General features: G+C 38.8%; 1 protein-coding gene across 4 annotated transcripts in view; it reads right to left on the reverse strand.

Annotated features, from left to right (window-relative positions):
* The window catches only part of DCDC2 (doublecortin domain containing 2), a 156,657-nt gene that overhangs the window by 71,555 nt on the left and 62,235 nt on the right, over nt 1-22,867 (reverse strand). For all 4 annotated transcript variants that reach the window (XR_001151390.2, XM_012753628.2, XM_012753625.2 and 1 more), the window contains exon 8: nt 21,619-21,781. Coding sequence is in view for 3 of the 4 variants with exons in the window: in XM_012753628.2 (XP_012609082.1) it covers nt 21,619-21,781 (163 nt within the window). In the remaining variant the exon portion in view is untranslated. The remainder of the gene's footprint in view (nt 1-21,618; nt 21,782-22,867) is intronic.

Here is a 22,867-nt window from a genome sequence, read left to right on the forward strand (position 1 = left end):
TTATATTATATACTTCCTTGTACTATTAAATCTCTGTATGAAGGGGCCAGATCAAAAGCCCTTTGAGAACATGGACTATGTCAAATATTTCTAGAATCCCACATCCTGTACCCAGTGAATGTCTACAGACAGAGCCATCTGATTGCCTCTTCGACAAATGAGGTCGAAGGAAAAGGGAGAAGGCCATTCTGACCTGCTGTGCAAAGCCACAGAACCAATGGGATAAGGGGCAAAGACCAAAACCAGAATTTTAAGCGAAGGATAGGTCAGAGCCAAATGAAACCACATGAAAACATATGAATCCAAAGGAAGCTAAACCAAAAGAAGCAACTATGGTAAAAACAAATGAGAGAGCAAGTGGATTTAATGGGAAAGAACGTGGAAAGAAGACAGTAAGGAGAGGACAAGCCTGGAGCCATTACAAAGCCAAAGTGCAAAATTAAAGAAACCCGAGCTAACTGACACAACACATGGGAGTGGTAACACACAAACATTTTTCAAGAACATCTGGAATTGTTACCAAATTTGACCCTATGCTGAGGGTCACAAGTCTTAACCATGTAAAGAGACTAATATAGGTTCTCCGACACAGTATAATAAAGCTAGAAATCCACAATAACAACAACAAAAAAACCCTAGGAAATCTCAAACTGTTTTGAAGTAATACCATTCTAAATGACCGTAGGTCAAAGACAAAATGGCAATGGAAATTTTAAAATATCTTATATAAATAATGAAAATAAGACAAATCAAAACTTATTGAATACAGCTAAAGCTGTAATTAGAGGGAAATTTACAGGTTTAAATATATATATTACCCAAAAAAAAGGCTAAAAACTGATAGTCTATCCATTTCAAGAAGTTAGAAAAAAAATAACAAGTTAAAAAAAGTTGAGGAAAGGAAATAAATATAATGACAGAAATTAAATGAAAAATGAAACAAACACACAATAGAGAAAAAGCAAAATCAAAAGTTAAACTGAGGCTGGACACGGTTGCTCATGCCTGTAATCCCAGCACTTTGGGAGGCCAAGGCAGGAGGATCGCTTGAACTTAGAAGTTTGAGACCAGCCTGAGCAAGAGTGAGGCCTCATCTCTGCTAAAAATAGAAAAAATTAGCCTGGCATGGTGGCAGGCGCCTACAGTCCCAGCTACTCCGGAGGCTGAGGTAGGAGGATGGCTTGAGCCCAGGACTTTGAGATTGCAATGAGCTATAATGTCACCACTGCACTCTAGCCTAGGTGACAGAGCAAGACTCTATCTCAAAAAAAAAAAAAAAAAGTTAGACTGATTATCAAAAAAGAAAGAAAGCATAAAATACTAACATGGGGAATTAATAGTACCTTACTATAGATCAGGCGTCCTCAAACTACAGCCCGCGGGTGTTTTTGCCTGTTTGTTTTTTTACTTCAAAATAAGATATGTGCAGTGTGCATAGGAATTGGTTCATAGTTTTTTTTAAACTATAGTCCAGCCCTCCAACGGTCTGAGGGACAGTGAACTGGACCCCTGTTTAAAAAGTTTGAGGACCCCCGCTGTAGATCCTACAAACATTTTTTTAAAAGAGGATATAAGGAACACCTTTACACCAATAAATTTTAAAATTTAAGTAAAATGAGCTTTAAAAAAACTTATCAAAACTGACAACGGCAGAAATATACGGTTATGCATCACTTAACAACAGGGATCTGTTCTGAGAAATCTGTCATTAGGCGATGTCATCACTGAGTGAATATACGGTATATGTGGGTATAGCCTATTGCACCCAGGCTACAAACCTCTACAGCATGTTACTGTGCTGAATACTGTAGGCAACTGTAACACATTTGTAACTATTTGTGTTTCTAAACATATGTAAACATAGAAAAGGTAAAGTAAAAAACACAGTTTAAAGGATAATAAAAGGTAAACTCGAGTAGGGCACTTACCATGGAGGGACCCTGCAGGACTGGAAGTCGCTTTAGGTGAATCAATGAGTGGGGAGGGAATGTGAAGACCCAGAACATTGCTGCACACTATTTTAGACTATAAAATCACTGTAAACAGACTATACTAAATTTATTATAAAAATTTCTTTCTTCAATAATATAACTTTTTTACTTTATAAATTTTTAATTGTTTTAACTGTTGCCTGTTTTGCAATAGTACTCAGCTTAAAGTATAAACACAGCATACAGCTATACAAAAATATTTTTTCCTTTATACTCTTATTCTACAAGCCTTTTTTGTTTTGGTTTTGTTTGGTTTTTTTTGTTGTTGTTTTTTATTTTTTGTTTTTTTTTTGTTTTTGTTTTTTTTTTGCTTTTTAAGCCTTTTTGTTAAAACTAAAACAAACACATGCACACATTAACCTAGGCCTACACAGTGTCAGGTTGACCAGGATCACTGTCTTCCACCTCCACATAGTGTCCCACTAGAAGGTCTTCAGGGGCAATAATGGGCATCCAGCTATTATCTCCTGTGATAAGGATGCCTTCTTCTGGAAGAAAGACCTGCCTGAGGCTGTTTTACTGCTAGCTGCTTCTTTTTTTTCTGCATTTTTATTTTTTTTAATTAGCAATGAATTTTACCAATCATTCTGGATATATCGGTATGTTTTAATCTATCTCATTCTTTTAATTATGCTGTAATGTCTTGTTATTGTTAGTGGGGTTTTTTTTTGTATAAGTAAAAGGAGTATAGTCTAAAATAACAACAAAAAAAATAGTATAGTAAATACATAAACCAGTAATATAGTCATTTATTATTGTATCGAGTATTGTGTACTGTGCATAATTGTATGTGCTATACTCTTATATAACTGGCAGCACAGGAGGCTTGTTTATACCAACATCGCCACAAACACGTGAATAATGCATTGTGTTATGACGTTATGATCACCTATTACATCACTACGTGATAAAAATTGTTCATCTCCATTATAACCTTATGATACCACCACTATCTATGCTGCCCATTGTTGACCAAAAGGTTGTTATACAGTGAAGACTGTACACACAGTCCCTCAACTTGCAGTGGTTTGACTTAGGACTTTTTAACTTTCCATGGTATGAAAACAATACCCATCCAGCATGTTCTTTGACTTACAAAGGGCTAAATTGGTAATTTGGACCTGAAATTAAAACTTTCACAAAAAGAAAACTCCAGGTCTAAATGGCTACAGCAGTCAGCAATCAAAAAGATAAAACATCATAGCCAATTTGGATTTATTCCAGAAATGTAAGGTTAGTTTGATATCCAAAAAACAATGTAATTCACCATATCATAAGAATTAAATAATAAAAAATCATTTCAACAGATACAAAAAGTCCATTTAATATGATTCAATATCCTTGCCAATTTAAAAAAAAATCTCAGCAAATAAAAAAGTAAACATCCCTAAGAAATAGACCCTTCTTAATCTGATTTAAAAGTGTGTACAAAAACTTAGAATACACATCATTCTTAATGGTAAAATACTAAAGGTTTTTCCCCTCTAGGATCAAGAATAAGAAAAGAATATCTGCCACCACTAATTCTATTAATTTTGTACCATGAGTACAAATAAATAAGGAAAAATGCTATAAGATTGGAATAAAGTAAAACTTTCATTATATGTAAGTGAAATGATACTGTACTTAGAAAATCCAAAAGATACTATAGATACTATTACAAATGATACATGAGTTTAGTAATATTATTGGAAACAAGGTCAAATATTTAAAAATCGATTATATTTCAACATACCAGAAAAATAATCAGAAAACTAAATTTCAAAACAGTGCCATTTATAAGAGGACCAGAAGGCATAAAATAAAAGATAAGGAAAACAGAATTTATATAAAATATAACTGAGAAAAATTAAGAAATAAATGGAGAGACATACCATACTTACATACTATTTGAGTCAATATTTTAAAGATTGATCAGCCCCAATCCAGTCAACTCAGCCCCAATCCAAATCCCAGTAGGTGTTTTTATGCATATTAGGAAGTTGATTCTAAAATGCATATGAAATAAAAAGGACCTAGAATGGAGAAGACAATCTTTAAAAAGAACTAAATGTGTTGAAGGATTTATAGCACCTGGTATCAAAACGTATGAGAAAACTGATAAAGCCAAAATAATTAAGGCAGTGTGGGCCGAAGACTGACTAATGGAACAGAATAGAGATAACAGAAACAGATTCATTTATGGATAAACACCTAATTTAAGACAAAGGTGACACCACAATGCAGAGGAAGTGATGTGGGATTTTCAAGAAATGGTACAGCGTCAACTAGATATCCACATGGAGAAAGACTAATCTCAACCCCACACCACATATAAAAATCAACTTCAGACAGATTGCCACTTTAAAAGAAGGTAAGATAATCAATCTTCCAGAAGAAAACAGAGAGCCCTTGAGATAGGCAAAGATTTTTTTAAAAAACAAGATACAGAAAGTACCAATCCTAAAGAAAAAAATTAATAAATTTGACTTTAAGATTCAAGACTTCTGTTCTACAAAAGAAATCATTAAGAAAGCAACAAGACAAGCCACAGAATGGGAAAAGATATTTTTGATACATGTAGTTTTGTATTACAAAATGATACATGTAATTTTGTATTTTTGATACATTCCTTTTTTAACAAAGGAATCACATATAAAGAACACCTACAAATCAACATGAAAAAAAAGGCAGACAATACACCAGAAAAATGGATGCAAGACTTGAAGAGGAACTTTACGAAACAGCTTTTCAAAATGGCCAAGAGACATATGAAAAGGTATTCAACTTCATTAGTCATCAGGAAAATGCAAATTAAAACAGCAATGAGAGGCCGGGCATGGTGGCTCACACCTGTAATCCTAGCCTAGCACTCTAGGAGGCTGAGGCAGGCGGATTGCTCAAGGTCAAGAGTTCAAAACCAGCCTGAGCAAGACCCCGTCTCTACTAAAAATAGAAAGAAATTAATTGACCAATTAAAAATATATATACAAAAAATTAGCCGGGTATAGTGGCACATGCCTGTAGTCCCAACTACTCGGGAAGCTGAGGCAGTAGGATCACTTGAGCCCAGGAGATTGAGGTTGCTGTGAGCTAGGCTGATGCCACGGCACTCACTCTAGCCTGGGCAACAAAGTGAGACTCTGTCTCAAAAAAAAAAAAAAAAAAAAAAAAAAGCCAGCAATGAGATAGCACCACTCATCTACTAGAATGGATAAAAGTTTTTTAACTGACAATAATGAATGTTGGTGAGGCTGTGTATCAACTTGAATTTTCATGCACAGCTGATGGGAGTGTGAACTGGTACACTTTGGAACATTGGCAATATCTGCTAAAGATGACATATGCCTATTGTGTGGCCCAGCAATTCAATAGAAATACATATGATATGTTCACCAAAAGAAAATCGAAAAATGTTTATAGTAACACTACTCATTCAAGCCCCAGACTGAAAACAACACAGAAGTCCATCAACTGTGGAATGCATAAAAAAGGATACTGTCACACAATGGAATACCATGCTGCTAGGAGAATAGCAAATGATTGTTAAACGTGCAACAGAATGGATAAATCTTACCAACATAATTTTGAGTGTATGAAGCCAACCACAGCGTATGATTTTATTTTTGAAAGTTTAAAAGCAAAAACAACTAATCTATGCTGACAGAAGTCAGAATGAGGGTTTTCTTCCTGGGGTAATGTCTGGAAGAGTGGAGGGGTAGGTGCTTCTGAATTGCTGGACGTGTTCTATTTCTCTGACTGCTGGTTCCATAGGTCTGTTACATTTGTAAAGATTCATCAAAATATCTATTATAATTTAAGCACTCCTTATTAAGTATGTTATATGTCAGTGAAAGCTTATTTTTTCCAACTGTGCCCCTGTTGTATGTGTATCTGTGTGCACAGCTGGATGTTTGTCCTTCAGACAGTCAGATTCTCAGGTAACCTGAAGATTCTCTCAAAAGCTGGGTATTTCTGCCAGTCGAAGTCAAGAACAGAGCACACCAAAAATAAACAAAATAAACAGGAGAGAGTGAGCGTCCTGAGTCTGTGTGTTAATAGGAGAGAGATTCATCAGGAGGCTATTGATTGTGCCTTTACAAAATTCTGTTTGGAAGACTACTATTTAAAGTTATGCCCCCATCATTTAATGTGAGAAATTGGAAATGTAAATAACCTTTAGTCCAAAGTGGCTTTTAAGTCCTCTAATAATGGAAAATCTGATATCATGTAGACAGCACTACACAAAGAATAATTTTACATTATAAATTGAGGAAAATTCACAATTCAGTTTGGCTTTAATAGCCTCCGTGTTTTACTGATTTCTTCCTAAGGCTGTTATCTTGACAGCACAGTGCCCCAATTCTGGGGCCATCTGCCCACACTGACTTTTTTATAAAATTATAACAAGATTAATTTTCCAGTTTTCCCTACACAGAGCCATATATTGCACCTAAGCTCTAATATTGATTTAAGTCAAATAAGCAATCTTTTCTCTAACCTATTACTTCTCCTTAAATTTGAATAAAATGCCTCTACTTACATTGATATATATCTACGCTGCCTCAACATTGTGGCAGAGACTCCGTTAATCTCTGTGCCACTGGGAGATGTTTGATTAGCAAATCTGATTTAATCAACCCAACCTTGATTAATAAATATCATAAATAATTGCAATGTCTAACTTCAAATTATTAATAAAACATGGCAAAAATTATACAATGTTCAGAAAAATTCAGTCATTCTCTCATCAAAATCTACAGAGAGCTAATTCTGCACTAGAAACTGAGCCAGGTGATGGGCTCTCAAAGATGAATGAGACAGTCTCAAGAAGTAGCCCTGGCTCTCAGAGAGTTCACAAGCCAGGGGAGAGGAAGGACACGACAAAAATGGTTGTTACAATGTGACACACACTACTGTAAAGTCACGTCCCACTACTGGAGGCTCAACTGCGGGAGACTCAGGACAAATCATACAGAAGAGATGATGCCACCATGAGCCTTCCGGAGAATAAAGTACAGGAACTGGGAGGGTGTTCTAGCAGTTGCAGAGAGACACTGAAAAGACCTGCCATCGAGAAACTCTGAAACGCTCAGTATGCCCGATGTCCTGTGGGGAGGCCCGTGGAAGATGAAGTTGGGAAAGAAAGACCTCGACGAAAGTGAGAAGCTTCGGAAGGAACTTTGGAGTTTTAGAGTTTTTTAGAGTTGTGTTTTTAGAGCACCGCTCTGGCAGAGTTGTGAAGGACAGATGGGGAGGAGGCTCAGGAGACCATCTAGAGAAAAGGCTGCCGTAGTCTGCACGAAAAAGAAGGAGCTTAAACCAGGAATGGCCAGGAAAGGCTGGATTCAAGAGACTCTGCCAAGATAAAATCAAGGGAAATTAGCTCTGATTGAGCGTGGAGAGTGATGGGCATGGAAACGTCTGGACTACTCTAAAGTTAACAGGATTAAAATGATATAAGGGGTGACATGGAGAGAATTGGGAAGGGAACAGGGACCACTAGTGTCCCAAGTGATCATCACAACACAGAAGCCACACGGGACACACTCGGATTTCTAGCTGGGTGACAAAACTGAAATAGGGCATACTTGGGGGGAAAAATGAGTATATGGGGGAATCCAGGGATCAGAGAATATTTTTTTTAAATGTTCACACAGGGTGCATGTGAGAAATCAAGGTAGAAATTTCAAGTAGTCTGAAATGTGAGCCTTTATCTAAGAAAAGTGGTTAAGCCTAGAAACCAATTTCCAAGTCAGATCTATAAAGAGGTTGTTGAGAAGGTGTCAAGAGTATTTTAATGAAGGATACATAATAATGAAAAATAAAAGTCTATTGGTATTTGGCTACTGTTACCCGTCATAGCAGTAGAAATAAGAAATAAATTTTAAAATAATATAAAAATTTTTAAAAAATTCTATTGGTCACTTTAATGAAAAGTAACATTTTTATTGTTTTATAAACAGTGGCCTTTAAATAGTGATGTTCACTGTCATTATTATGATTTTTAGAAGAGTACACAACCACTTTTGAGCTAATTTGAGAAAGGATATGAAAATAACATTATGAAGTTAGGCCATTGAGGAAAAGCGCCCCCAACACCAAAAATTTTTTCAAAAGCCAGCAATTCTACATTGTCCAATAAACAAATTTCTGAACAATCCCCTTTCCTGCTCACATTAAATTAAATTACTTTTCTAATTTGAAGGGTTAATTAGCATTTAACTACCCTTGGTTTAAAATACATCAGAGATTTAAATGCTGAAATCAGTCCCGATTTTCTTTTCTTTCTTTCTTTGTTTTCCAAATCCTATGCCCAGAACTTCCTCTCTCAAATAAATATTAATTCCCAGCCTTATCCTTAAGATTAAACCTCTCCCCTGCGTCCTCAAAGCCTTTTTCAGATGCTCAATTCTGCTACTTGCCATATCCTACGTTGACACAGAAGTACTTCTGAGTCTCCAACTCAATTTTAAGCTTCATGAGAAGAAAACAAACCACAGTTTTTCCCCATTTCTATGCCTCTCCTCTGAGGAGAGTACTCGCCACCCTGACAATAAAATGCGGAGGAGCTTGGGAGTAGAGATTAACCTAGAAGCTAACCAGTATGAAAGAGAATGAATGCTTAAGGTTATTTTTAGTTTTAAAAGTTTTTATTAGAACAAGAAATGATTCTGTCTGCCTAGCTGACCTATTTCTTCTCTCTCTCTTTCTACTTCTTTCTATTCCTACCGACCTTCTCTAACTCCCTTCGCTTTCTTCCAAGAGCCTTCTCCAGCGTTTAGCCTGGCAACCAAATCTTGGAAGGGAGAGGGAGAAAAGCTAAGAGGCAGCTACCTGAGAACCTTGAATCAACAATAGGCAATCCCACCTCTCATCTCTGGCTCTCTCATTTCTGGTATTAAGGTTTCTCATCTCTGACTTGGAGACCAAACTAATTCACATCTCCTTTCATAGATAACTGTTATTCACCAGTAGCCTCTTCTGGCACTTTCTACTTTACAAAAGTGTTTTCCCATTCATTTTCATCAATGTTCCCTTATTATAAAAATGCTAAGTAACCATAATCGTGCTTCTAAATTATAACCTCAGGGTGAGCCTGGGAATAAAGTCTAAGGAGAATTTGATTATTCTCCCAACTAATTTCTAAAAATTAAACAGGCAACTTGCCGCACAGTTGAACAGCTGCCTTATATCCATCTAGCTACTAAAGAAATGTTATCCCTTTACCACTGTTAGTATCACTGAAAAAAAAAAAAAAAAAAAAGAAATGTTATCCCTCTGTCCCTTCTGTCTGTGGCTTGCTCAGAAAATAAAAACTCCTAAGAAGTGAATTCATCCACCTAAAAGTTACAGAGTGCTGTTCTAATCAGATCTGGAACTCTGCTTTAGTTAGCAAACCTTACCAAATGGAAAATGGAAAAAAATCTCAAATGTGCCAGGGCAAAAAGGGCCGGAGAAAATAAGGAGACCATTTGTCAGCAATGGTGCTCACCGGCTCTTTTTAAGTTTCTGTCCTGGGAGGCTACTCTTCTTGTCTCCCAGAACAATGATAGCCCACACCACTTATTCCAAAATTGGACTGAATTATTGAGAACTCTGATACCAATGAATGGTAAGTGATAGAATTCTTTTATTTAATAAAAACAGCCATTGTTCCCTTTTGCTCCTAATACATTCTTAGTCTAGTCTGACATAGGAACTGTCTATTCTTTTCATCAGATCTTTTGTGTAGTATTACAGTTGTAGAGGAATAGTCCTTCATTTTGAGAGTATGATGAAGACATTTTTTAACTTTATGGGTCTCAAAAAATAATGGTCATCTCTCTAGCCATTCTCCAGAAACTGCTGGAGAATATGTTCTGCCAAAATGGATTCACCCAAGAAATAGGTGGACAAAAGACCCTGGAAACAGCATCTACACTGAAGAGAAACAAAAGGAATTCCCAGAATGATGGTGAAAGATAATCTAAGACAATATACGTGCCACAAGCCTAGAAAACAACCTTTGCAGACTGGAACCAATGAGCTGAGGGCTCCTACACAAGGGAGGGTTTCAAGAAAACAATTAATGACATCAATAAGCTTCATTAATTAATAGCCAGTGAGTTCTGCCCTATGTATTTTGTAATGTGGCAGCATCAATAGCTCCTTGCTCCAGATCCCGCCTCTTAAGATGGCTTATAGAAAAGAGATCCATTGCTGTGGTTGCTTGCTTTTTTGAGACAGAGTCTCATTCTGTCGCCCAGGCTGGAGGGTAGTAGTGTGATCATAGTTCACTGCAGCCTTACAATCCTGGGGTCAGATTTTCCTCTCACCTCAACCCCCCACGTATCTGGGTCTACAGAAATGCACCACCATGCCTGGTTAATTTTCTTTATTTTTTGTAGAGACGGAGGTCACACTAGGTCACCCAGGCTGGAGTTCAGTGGCACAATCACAGCTCACTACAACCTCTAAATCCTGAGCTCAAGCAGTCCTCCTGCCTCAGCCTCCCCAAGTAGCTGATTTCTTAAAATTATTTGTCTCACTATGTTGCCCAGGTTAGTCTCAAACTCCTGGCCTCAAGCAATCCTCCCACCTTGGTCTCCCAAAGTGCTGGGATTCCAGATATAAGCCATTGTGTGCGGCCATTTTTGTGGTTCTTTTTAGAAAGGACTTGATTCAGCCATTAACCAAGCAAGAGAGAATGCTGTATAATCTTGCTCTGAGAATTTAAAACCTAACAATTAAAATTGTACATCTATGTCTATCTGCCAATGGCTGTGTGGTCTCTATGTACAAATGCAACCCAGAGGAAGACACAGGGCTAAATAAGATGGTTTTAAGAGTGTCAATGGTTGGCGGGTGTGGGAGGTGTGTGCATATGTTTGTATTTTGTGTGGTGTGTGTGGTGAGTGTGTATGTGTGTGGTGTGGTGTGTGTGTGTGTTTATGTGGTATGTGCATACGTGTGTGCATGCACGTGTGTGTGTGTGTGTGTGTGTGTGTGTGTGTGTGTGGTATGGTATGATTAAAAAGTGTAAAGAAAGACTACTCAGTAGAAGAGGTACCAGACCCAAGGCAAGACCCAGGAGGTTTTCCTCACCTTGACCCTGGACCTACTATCTTACTGTACCTTCTCTCCCACTGCCACGAAATCTTATTAAAATTTTTTACAACCATTAAGGGAACACAAATTTAATGAGGCAGAGTAGGAAATAAACAATGGCCTGGCCTCTTGCCATAATTCTTCAATGTACATGAACATATAGGGGCTTTCAAATGCATGCTGTTAATTTTCTTTTATTTTCTCCATCCCTAATAAACATGATTATTGGTCCCTATGTGCACACACCATCGTAAATTAACATACTGTTTGTGGATCAATGGGACAGTAGACCATAGTCCTGAAAAACACAGGATCCAGGATTACACTGCCTGGGTTTGAGTTCACGTAGGTCTACACAGGTTTCCACTATTTGCTGCTTGTTTGGTCACAGGCAAACTTAACTCTTCAGTGCTGTAGTTTCTTTAACAGTAAAATGGGAATAACGATAGTAATGACACCTACTTCATAGGGATACTGTGAAGATTAAATGAGATTATTTATTCAAAGTCTAGTTCCTGGCACACAGCAAGCACCTAGAAAATGTTAGCTGTTCACGTTAGCTACTGATCTGATTAGAACCACACAAAAAGAAGGCATCTCACTTAATTTTCGTCAGAAATTCCCCATGCCCCACAATCGTCCGGTAACATGTGGAAACACTTTGCCTTTCTGAGTACCCTGATGCTTCTCAAGTTGTGCTCTAGAACAGCAGTCTCCAACCTTTTTGTCAACAGGAACCAGTTTCGCGGAAGACGATTTTTCCATGGCCCGGAGGTGGGAGGGATGGTTTAGGATGATTCAAGCACATCACATTTACTGTGCAGTCAAACCTCTCTGCTGATGATAATCTGTATTTGCAGCCGCTCCCCAGCGCTAGCATCACCGCCTCAGCTCCACCTCAGACCATCAGGCATTAGATTCTCTTAAGGAGCGTGCAACCCAGAGACCGCGCACATGCAGTTTACAGTAGGGTTCACACTCCTATGAGAATCTCACGCTGCCACTGATCTGACAGGAGGGGGAGGTTATGCAGTGAAATGCAAGTGATGCGGAGCAGCTGTAAATACAGATGAAGCTGCACTTGCTCGCCTGCCTTCACTTCCTGCTGTGTAGCCTGGTTCCTAACTGGCCATGGACCAGTACTCATCTGAGGTGTGGGGGTTGGGGACCACAGCTCTAGAGAACCATAATCACACCAGACATTCCTCAGTATCAGGGATCCATATTAAAGGTTTTGAGACATCCCGCAGCAAAGAAAATGGCTTAAGTTTTTATAATCTAACAATTCCCACATTTGTATTTGGACAGGGAACTCTAATTACTAGAAGCATCTGTTAAAAGTGCATGGGCCGGGTGCGGTGGCTCACGCCTGTAATCCTAGCACTCTGGGAGGCCGAGGCGGGCGGATTGCTCAAGGTCAGGAGTTTGAAACCAGCCTGAACAAGAGCGAGACCCCGTCACTACTATAAATAGAAATTAATTGGCCAACTAATATATATAGAAAATCCTGAGGCAGCAGGATTGCTTGAGCCCAGGAGTTTGAGGTTGCTATGAGCTAGGCTGACTCCACGGCACTCACTCTAACCTGGGCAACAAAGCGAGACTCTGTCTCAAAAAAAAAAAAAAGTGCATGAAACTACTGTCTCATGGGACCCACTTTAGGAAATGACAGTAGTTCCAAGGGTCAAAGTCTTCACCTTAAGACCACCCAAAAGGGCTGTGAAGCAGTGTAGGTCACCAGCCTGCCTAGCCAAGGCCTCAGGAATTATGCTCAGTGATCTGGGCAGAGGCTTCTTGTTTCTCACAGATACAAGTACCTTTCATAAAATGACTTCTCCTTTTTGTTGGCCCCCTTACCATTAAGCAACACAAGGCCTAGGAGAAAGCCAGCTACAATCAGTCCAATGTGACACACACATCTTGGTATTTTGTAAAGAGGGTAGAGGGGGCCTGTCTCCTAATGAAAAGAGGATTTTATTATGTCATGTTAAATGTAACGAAATCTTTCCCAATTTCACAAAAGCAATTTGGTATTATCATCCAATTGTATAGAATAAGAATACATGGGTAGCTTTAAACCTATGATGCCCAAAAGTACTTTACAGATATTTTATCTTTATCTCCATTGTGATAGTACACAGCATGGTGATTTTCAATAAAGGTTATATCTTATTTTGAAAACAACTAGGGCAACAGAGAAGAATGAAAATAGAGCTCATATATAAAATAGGCCACAGCCTTCAAAGGAGTTTCAGGATATTAGGTGAGTGGGGAAATACCCTTTCCCTGTCTTGTGGGACCAAGTAGTGTGTAGTAATTGTCCCAGACACACATCTAAGCATAAATGCCTTTGTTCTTGCGTAGTGTGCTGCTACTTACCACATGGACAAAATTGATACAGAGGACTAAGAAATGTCCATGCTTACAACATAAAAGACGTTTTGGTATCTAGGAATGGTGAGTGGAGTCTGGTCACTGAAATGGAGACAGTAAATGACTCCTACTTTACCAAGAAAAAATTCTTGCTAAAGATATAATTATGAATATTCTTAGAAAATGTGTAAGTGCTGAGCAATTATTAATAGAACAAAGCAGAGAAAACAGAGTTATCCTGGTGATTGGCAGCGTGTGTAGTAAACAATAAATATTTAAACAGTAAACAATAAATATTTATTGAAAAATGCAAGTGGTGCTTTGACTCCAGGTAAACTGGTTTCTCCTCTTTCCCCCACATTTGCAAAGCTAGGGAAATGCTATTTATTCTAAGGATTTGTAAATAAAGCTTATGAAATATCAGATTAAAATCCAGCATTGATGTTATGAGAGCAAACAGACAACCTACAGAATGGGAGAAAATTTTTGCATGTTACACATTCGATAAAAGGCTGATAACTAGAATCTATTTAGAACTCAGGAAAATCAGCAAGGAAAAATCAAACAACCCTATCAAAAAGTGGGCAAAGGACATGAACAGAAACTTTCCAAAAGAAGATAGAATAATGGCCAACAAACATTTGAAAAAATGCTCAACATCTCTAATCACCAGGGAAATGCAAATCAAAACCACAATGAGATATCACTTATCTCCAGTGAGAATGTCCTTTATTAACAAGTCCCAAAACAATAAATGCTGGCATGGATGCGGGGAGATAGGAACACTCCTACACTCCTAGTGGGACTGCAAACTAGTTCAACCTCTGTGGAAAGCAATATGGAGATACCTTAAAGCGATACAAGTAGATCTACCATTTGATCCAGCAATCCCATTACTGGGCATCTACCCAAAAAAACAAAAGACACCTGCGCTCGAATGTTTATAGCAGCACAATTCACAATTGCAAAGATGTGGAAACAACCCAAGTGCCCATCAATACATAAAATGTGGTATATGTATACCATGGAGTGCTATTCAGCTATAAGAAACAATGGTGATATAGCACCTCTTGTATATTCCTGGATAGAGCTGGAACCCATTCTACTAAGTGAAGTATCCCAAGAATGGAAAAATAAGCACCACCTGTACTCACCAGCAAATTAGTATTAACAGATCAACACCTAAGTGGACATATAGGAATAACATTTATTGAGTGTCAGGCAGGTGGGAGGGGGGAGGAGGGGATGGGTATGTACATAATGAGTGCGATGTGCACCATCTAGGGGAAGGACACACTTAAAGCTGTGACTCTTGGGGGGAGGGGGGCAAGGGCAATATAGATAACCTTAACATTTGTACCCCCATAAATATGCTGAAAAAAGAAATGAATCTCAAAGAACAGATGCCTGAATTAAGACAAAAAAAAATCCAGCACTGAGATGTTCTAAAGGGGTCCTCAAATTTTTTAAACAGGGGGCCAGTTCACTGTCCCTGTCCCTCAGACCGTTGGAGGGCCGTTGGAGAGTGCGGCGCACATACCACACATGAGCACTGTGGGCCCAGGACGAGTCGGCTGCTAAGCAGGACAGGCAGCAGCAGCAAAAACACCCAGAGGGCTGGATAAATGTCCGAGGCGGGCCACATGTGGCCCTCGGGCCGTAGTTTGAGGACCCCTGTATGGGTATCAGCATTGTGCCATTGCTCAATGCTTGCAATTTGTAGCCCTTAACTTCAGCCGTCACCACAATATAAGTACAATTGACCAACACAAACACACACAGTCTCTCAACAAACACTAACAGTGTCCTAGCCACTCTGTGCAGGATATGCTGCTGAATGCTCATCAGTGTCCTCTACATGTGCATGATGGCTGAGAAGCAGCCGATACTCTAAAGGACCAGAACCCATCCAGGTTTTATGTTGCCCCAGGCCTGACAAAGGAAACGGCAAGCTCCGGGGAAAGAGGAAGGATAATAAACCACATGGCAATGTCTTAATCCTCTCTCTCCCCTCTCACCACCTGTGATAAGCACCTCACAAACCCCATGGCATCAGACCCCTGCCCAACCAAACCTCAGTCTGCGCCCCCCCCCAGATCCCACCACCATGAAATGCCCAATTTCAGTTTCTTTCAGAAAACTAGATAAATGATGGTTCAGTCTCTGCTGTGCCAGAGACTCACCAGTGGTGTGGATCCATATTTCGTCTCTAGTAAGCTACAGAAAGGTACCAACCTGACGTTGGAGGCAGCAGAATTAAGGAAAGACTATGAAACAATTGGGGCCCTTGATGGGACAAGGAGCAAAGAGACTCTGCTTAGAGTAATGGGTAGTAACAGCGCCTCTGAAAAGGAGGGCTGGCAGGCCAAACCCTGGAGGAGCTGGGGGGCGGGGGGGGGGGGGGGATGAAGATGAGACTGCGCCAACACAATCCTCCTGCAGAGCATCACATCAACTAAAGGACCTCGGCCCACTCCTCAGTGTCCCCACCCTGGAGCTCCAGGCCTGGCTTCTCCACCTCTACATTCCTCCTCAGACCCAAACCCAGTAGTACCCCTGACCTCAAGGCTCGGCCTACACCGGTAATTTGACCTAGGGCAGTTCTGCATCCCTCAGCGGCAGGGTAACCTGAGATCTTGGCGATCCAAAATGGAACTCTTCGTTCATTTTCCTAGTATAAATGTTAATCACACATGGTAGGTCCTTACATGGCATCATCAGTACAGTGCAATAAATTAAGATGAATTATGGGTTATGTAGAATTTTATGGGATGCTATATGGAAAATGTAATCTGAGTACCAAGAGAACCTATTTAAAATGAATTTCTAGAATAAAATCTTCCAGAGTTTTGGAAATATCTATATAATTCAATATCACACAAACTTCTCCTTTTGAAAACAAAAAGCATCTTCACACCCCAACCATGGGTTACATAAAAAAATAACCCCAAAAGAATTTACTACAAAGGCCTCAACCCTTCTTCAGCTGTGAAAAGAATGCTTCTCTCACCATGCTTCTCTATGCAGTGAACAAAGTCCATAAGAGGGCAGGATATGAAAAGAATCCTTTTCTAAAAAGGGCCAGTATTATACTGCACTCAAACTGAGATACACATCTTACTGGTATTCAGCCAGCCATTAATTTTTCAATCTCTCAGTACTGAAGTAGATAGCAAAGTATACATTCTGAAACTAACTTTTATGAATAAATAGAATTTGATTTCCACAATAAACCTTCAAGAAATTAATAAAACCTCTTGCTGTACTAGAGTTTTGTTGCACAGTATGTCATTCCAATAAGTGGATCATCAAGGCATGAAAAAATGCTGATCTTACAAATTTTTATCATAGTAGTGCTTGATGTAATATTACAAAATCTGACCCATATCCCCTAGTAGACATCGTCATTGAGAAGAGAAGTTGTGATTGACGATGAAATAGGAAACCTGTATTTCCCTGTCACAAGGTGAGCGTGGTGACAAGAATCACCAATGAATCATAAATCTTACTTCAGTTTATGAACAGAACCAGTGCGCCTCTTTGTGAATTCATCTCGGTGCCTTCTCGCATACTTTCTGCCTGTATGAGCTTACCCCTTAGAGGGTGAGACTTGAGAGAGCACATTTTCCTAATGTGCTTCCAATTTTATCTTCAGAGTCTCCCGTGACTGGGAACCATGCAAGTGCCTGAGCTGGTTCATGGCTGATCCAAAGAATCTCAAATTTCAGTGCCCTGTGACTCTCAGGATGGATTGCAGTAATGCTCCATGTTTGGGGCAACGAAGGCGAACCACATGCAGGTTGTAGCTATTAGGAAATTCAAGAGCACGACTGCTCGAGGGCAGTCACCCAACAAGGTCATAACTCTCAGACATCCTTCGCCGGCACTGCACCTGCTCCCAATCAGTCATCAGGAGTCTAAATATCACAAGTTCCTTGGGAACTATCACAAAATGGCATTGGGAATAAGCCCGGAACTGCATCAAGAAGGAAACTGGCCCGTGTGTGTGTGTGTGAGCACATGCATGTCCGCTCATGCAAATGGAAAGAAAACCACATCCTTCAAAAGACAACCCTCATTTCTGCTTAGATTTCAATACTTTGCCTTTTAATAGTACTTATATTTACCAATACAACATAAGCCACTGTAATATAGACCAAGCCGTTAATATATTCTCTGCAGCCTTTCCAATGTTTCTAAGGAGCCCTAAATTCACTATACTGCCTGTGTTCCAAGGGTTCTAAATGCACTAAATATTTTCATGTACCAAATATTAATAATACCAGTGAATATAACCAATCGTCCAAAATGCTATTTCAAAACAGCACTACTGTTTGATCGCTACTGTTTTGATCATAGTGGAGAATTTAGCTGGTTACTAGCATCTAACACATATCTCAAGGCACTGCAACTCAAGTGGGAAAGTACAGCAAAAACATGTGCTGGCCAGTTAAGCTGGTATTTAAATGCAGCACTAAAAATGCATTTCACACCCAACTTCATCAATCTCCAACCAATCTTATTTTGCATCTTGGCTACCAAAAGAAAATGGGATTTGTTTCCCTGAAGAAATATGTCACTGCTCTGCTTGAATTATTAAGCTTTACTATTACAGAGAGAAACAGAGTCAAAAAGAAAAAAAAAAAAAAAAAAAAAAAAGGAAAAAGAAATAAAATTAGACCCAGGTTGCCATCTACAGACTGATATCAGCACTGCTCATTCATACAGCAAGTGATACTCGAACATTAGTAAATATCAGCAATAAAAAAGGACAAAATGTGTAGCTATTAAATACAATCTTGATTATAAAAAGTCAAGATAGCCCTTGAAGTCTCTTTTCCCTAAGTAAGATGAGAACAGTATATAGATAAAGAACACTAGGTCAAACATTTGCACAATTTAACATATGCTGAAAAATAATTATATTACAAATATTCACCCTAACTCTAAAATTTAACTTTAAAATAAAACCAGATAGCTTATATAACATTAGATTTAAAATATATTGTAAGTAGAAAAATCTACATAGATTTTGTCTCTAAAACCAAATTTTTGCATTTTTTAATTATCTTGAGTCACCACATCCTTCACTTTGATTTTGCTTCAAATCCTTGTTATTTTTACCTTTCTAAAGAATAAGAGCCCTCTTGAGACATGAGTATCCAAAAACACACACTTGGCTCTGATTACTAAAACAGTTGACATTAAAGTAAAAAAGCTATTTCAACAATAAATGAATATGAAGTCTGAATTAAGGAGTAAGACAGAAAGAGACTTTTGATATTATAATATGGAAAATTTCGATAGCCAAAGACATCTGCAGGGAGATCCATTAAGAAGAAGTAGCTCAATTTTCAATAATATGGATTTAAGCTAATATGCTTAAATTTACCAAGGAATAATTTAATCTAGTGAACTGCACAAAATCTTTTTCCAGTTTTCCTGGAAAAAAAAATGTTTTTGGAAGCCATGATTCATATTCCAGGTTATATATTCTTTCTATCATGATAAATAGATAAAAATGCTTCATCTAAATTCTTAAATACACTTCTGGATCAGTGGCACAAGCCTCTTACTGGGGAAAAAAAAAATCAGTTGCTAAAACTTTCATTTAAAATGCAACCAGAAGCTGTTTCATGTAACAAATGAGATCCAGCAGTTTAAAAACATATAATCTACACATTATAAAACCACATTGGAAAATATACACATAAAATGGGCAATTATCTAAAACAACTGCAGGATTCTCTGAAGACAAAGAAAGAACAGCTGAGGGCCTTTTACCTTCTAGCATTTTTAAAATGACTTGTTTCAATGTTAAATATTGAATTTAATATCTAATATTAATATTTAATTAATAATTAATATTTAATATTTCTATTATTTTTATGCTCACAGACCCAACTATTGTTGAAAACTATTTGTGAATTTCTACAAAAGCAAAAATACTGACTATGCAACATTTGAATAAAGGTTACTTTCCCTTGAACGAGGCATATGTTGATGTAGCCTCTTATGTTCCCAAGTTTCTACAAATGAGATAATCTGAAAAGATGGTCATTCCCTTTCTTCCAACGATTGTCTATTAAATCCAAAGACTTTTAAAAAATGTACTGGAAGTAGAAATCTGGATTTCTGTAAACTGATAAGAGCCTCACAGAAACGATGCAAATAACCTCTTATAAAGCCCTTTAATCAAAAATAGTTGATGAAAAGTTTAAAATGGGTCCTTTAGCTTAGTGGGTTTTAAAGCATTACAGACTTAACTATTTTTTACCTTCCATCATTCATTCATTCAGCATCTATTAAGTGCCTCACATCTCTCTAACCCACACAAGTTATTTGAGATTAAAAAAAAATTTGTAATACATGGCCCAAGGCTTTTGGGACTTCACAATCTAGTATGTATTAATTAAAATAAAGTTTTCTTTTCAATGTTGGAGGTATGGCATGGTCTTCCAGGCCAATTTCTTTTGTTTCATGCCTACCACCTAATGAGAACTTAATGAACATTTGCTGACTATTTCACTGTGGCCCCCTTGTTTCCTGGTCACTGAAAAGGATTGTATGAATTTAAAGATAAGCAAGACTTCAAAAATAAATCTTAATGTGAACCCATATTTGACAAAGAGATAAGGAGACCAAAGAAAGTCAAGTAAGTTGCCCAAGGTCAATAGCAGATCTGGGATAAGAACCTAGGACACCTAGGATTTTCAGCTGATTTCCATCATTGAAATCTTTGATGATTTAGACCCCTTCCACTCCCTCTCTGTGCAATTGATTCTCCCATTTAGACTGATCTTTTAACCTATTCTCACCCACCTTTCTTCTGACTCTCTAAGCACTTGTGTAGCTTCCTGTAAACCCTCACAGGAGTTGATGCTGTCTCCTTAGCTGTGAAGCCTACGTTAGTTGTAATTCTAATGTGACTCTTCATAGCCACTCTGAAATAAGCTGGAGCTCCCAGGTAGAAGAAGGAACTCTGCTCATAAATCTGAAACCTGATCCCATCCATCCTCTCCATGGACTCCTTCCTGCCCCACTGGTAGGGTGTGTGGGTGGATACCAGGGTAGGAAGAGGAAGAGTCACTCCACCGGTCTGCTTCCCAGCCAACCTTCCCTGCGCCCAGCATCCCTCTATTCTGAGAACATGCTTGGAATGAAACCAAAAACCAAGCCTCTCTATAAAAACCTCATGTGGAAGTTCACAATTTTCATTGCATATTCCTTAGTTCACCACACTTGTATCTCATACTAATGAAATTGAACTAATGTAAATTTAAATTTTTTATTTGATACCATCTCTCACCTGGTAGTGCAAGATAAAACTACATAACTAATTTGGGTGCATATGTTATTTGTTTACTGGTGAAGTTTTGTGTGTGTTTAGTGTTCTCTTGGACAGCAGTAAAATTAACAAAATGTCTTTTCAGGGAAGGTGATCTGTAAATCATAATGAATGACGGCAAGTGTTACAGACATGCGAATGAGACAGACCAATATAAAGAGTAGTTGGTAAAAATGTTAATCGAACACGCTCAGTAGGAACGGAAGGTGGCAAATTTTACCTTTTTTATAAGACCACCACAAGAAATATTTGATCTCAAAGCAAGTGTCCTGGCCAGGCGCGGTGGCTCACGCCTGTAATCCTAGCACTCTGGGAGGCCGAGGCGGGTGGATCTCTCAAGGTCAGGAATTCGAGACCATCCTGAGCAAGAGCGAAACCCCGTCTCTACTACAAATAGAAAGAAATTAGCTGCACAACTAAAAATATATATAGAAAAAATTAGCTGGGTATGGTGGCACATGCCTGTAGTCCCAGCTACTCGAGAGGCTGAGGCAGGAGGATCGCTTAAGCCCAGGAATTTGAGGTTACTGTGAGCTAGGCTGACACCATGGTTCTCTAGCCATGGCGAGACAAAGCGAGACTCTGTCTCAAAAAAAAAAAACAAAAAACAAGTGTCCTCATAACACAACAACTAATCACGAAAAGAAACTGAGCATGAAAAACAGTGGCATCTTTCATACACAAAAAGTCTTCTTTGAAAACTCTCATATATGACAAAAAGGAGTATCTTCTGTAGGCCCAGGGTAAAAATTGGATCTATTTAAGAATTAAAATTGTATCACAGCCTTAAGATAATGATAATTAGCAATCACAACATAATAGTAATAACAAACTTACCACTACTTGGAATTGCTTGTTGTGAATTCTTTAACTTTACATTTTGTTTCACTTTTGTCTGTTTTTCTGAATTCACTTCTTCTTTTTTCCCTTTCCTCTTGGGGGGCTGAGGAGATGAGTTGTCGCTGGATCCAATGGTTGATTTAGATTGGCGATCATTTCCCTAAATGGCAAAAGACCCTTTTATTGGCTAATGAACTCCCAAGGGATTCCCAGTAAATACAAGTCAGTAACTAGAGGCAAACAGGCAGGACCAGGATATGTATCACACTGATTCTGCGACTATCTATTTTAACACCTACATTAACTCCAAATTTATTTTTCTAGAGGCAAGAAGAAGGATCTAGCAGAGGAAGCAGAATAACAGCAACAGCTAACATTTGTTGGATATTTAATTTGTACCAGGTACCCTATAAAATTGTATTTCACTCAATCCTCACAGGCTAGCCCTGTGAGACAGGTACCATTATCACTGCGCTGTATAGAGGAGCAAGTGAGGCTTAGAGGGTAAGTCCCACAGCCAGTCAGGAGCAGACAACAGCCTCCAGAACCACTGTAAATCCACTCACTGCCTTCACCAGCCTCTCACTCCTGCACCTTTCTGAAGGATCTGCAGGTGTCTATTGGATGAGGAATGGTGAGCACCGCCAGTTTGATCAATTAATCTAGGAATGCTTTCTTAACTATTAATGGTTGTCCTTGTGAATGAATACATATCATCATACAAGCAGACATACCCTGTGCTTGCAGAAATCCTCCAATATTAACTTATCTGCGGGTGACCACCATGGTCTCTAAGAATCACACATCCAGAGGCACACGCAGCCACAGCAGCTCAGGACCATGACATGTCCCCTTCATTTCCGAGGATGTTGCACAGCATCTTGCTCCCTGTTCATGCAAGGCAGCCACGGGCAATATCGCCTTTGGTGGCTGCCTCTGTCCCCACATGCCTCTCACAATGAACACCTTGCGGCTGCCAAAATCGGGATCCTAAGTATGAGAGTGAGGTTGAGTTTTGGTGTCACTGCCCCAGTACAGCTCTTGAGTAGCCACGTAATAGCCACTACAGGGTGCTGCTGCAAGGAACAGCTGTGCTGATTCTCAGCTGCTGCTTGGCCACTGCCACAGCAAGAAACCCCCTCTCACTGAGGCAGTCTTAGCTCTCAGGTGCTCAGGTGCTAAGCTTACCTGAGAGTATAAAGTGTGAGGCTGCAGGTAGCACAAAGAATGCACATTTTAGAGACCC

The sequence above is a fragment of the Microcebus murinus genome, chromosome 15, assembly GCF_040939455.1.
Source record: "Microcebus murinus isolate Inina chromosome 15, M.murinus_Inina_mat1.0, whole genome shotgun sequence".
Taxonomy (NCBI): Eukaryota; Metazoa; Chordata; class Mammalia; order Primates; family Cheirogaleidae; genus Microcebus; species Microcebus murinus.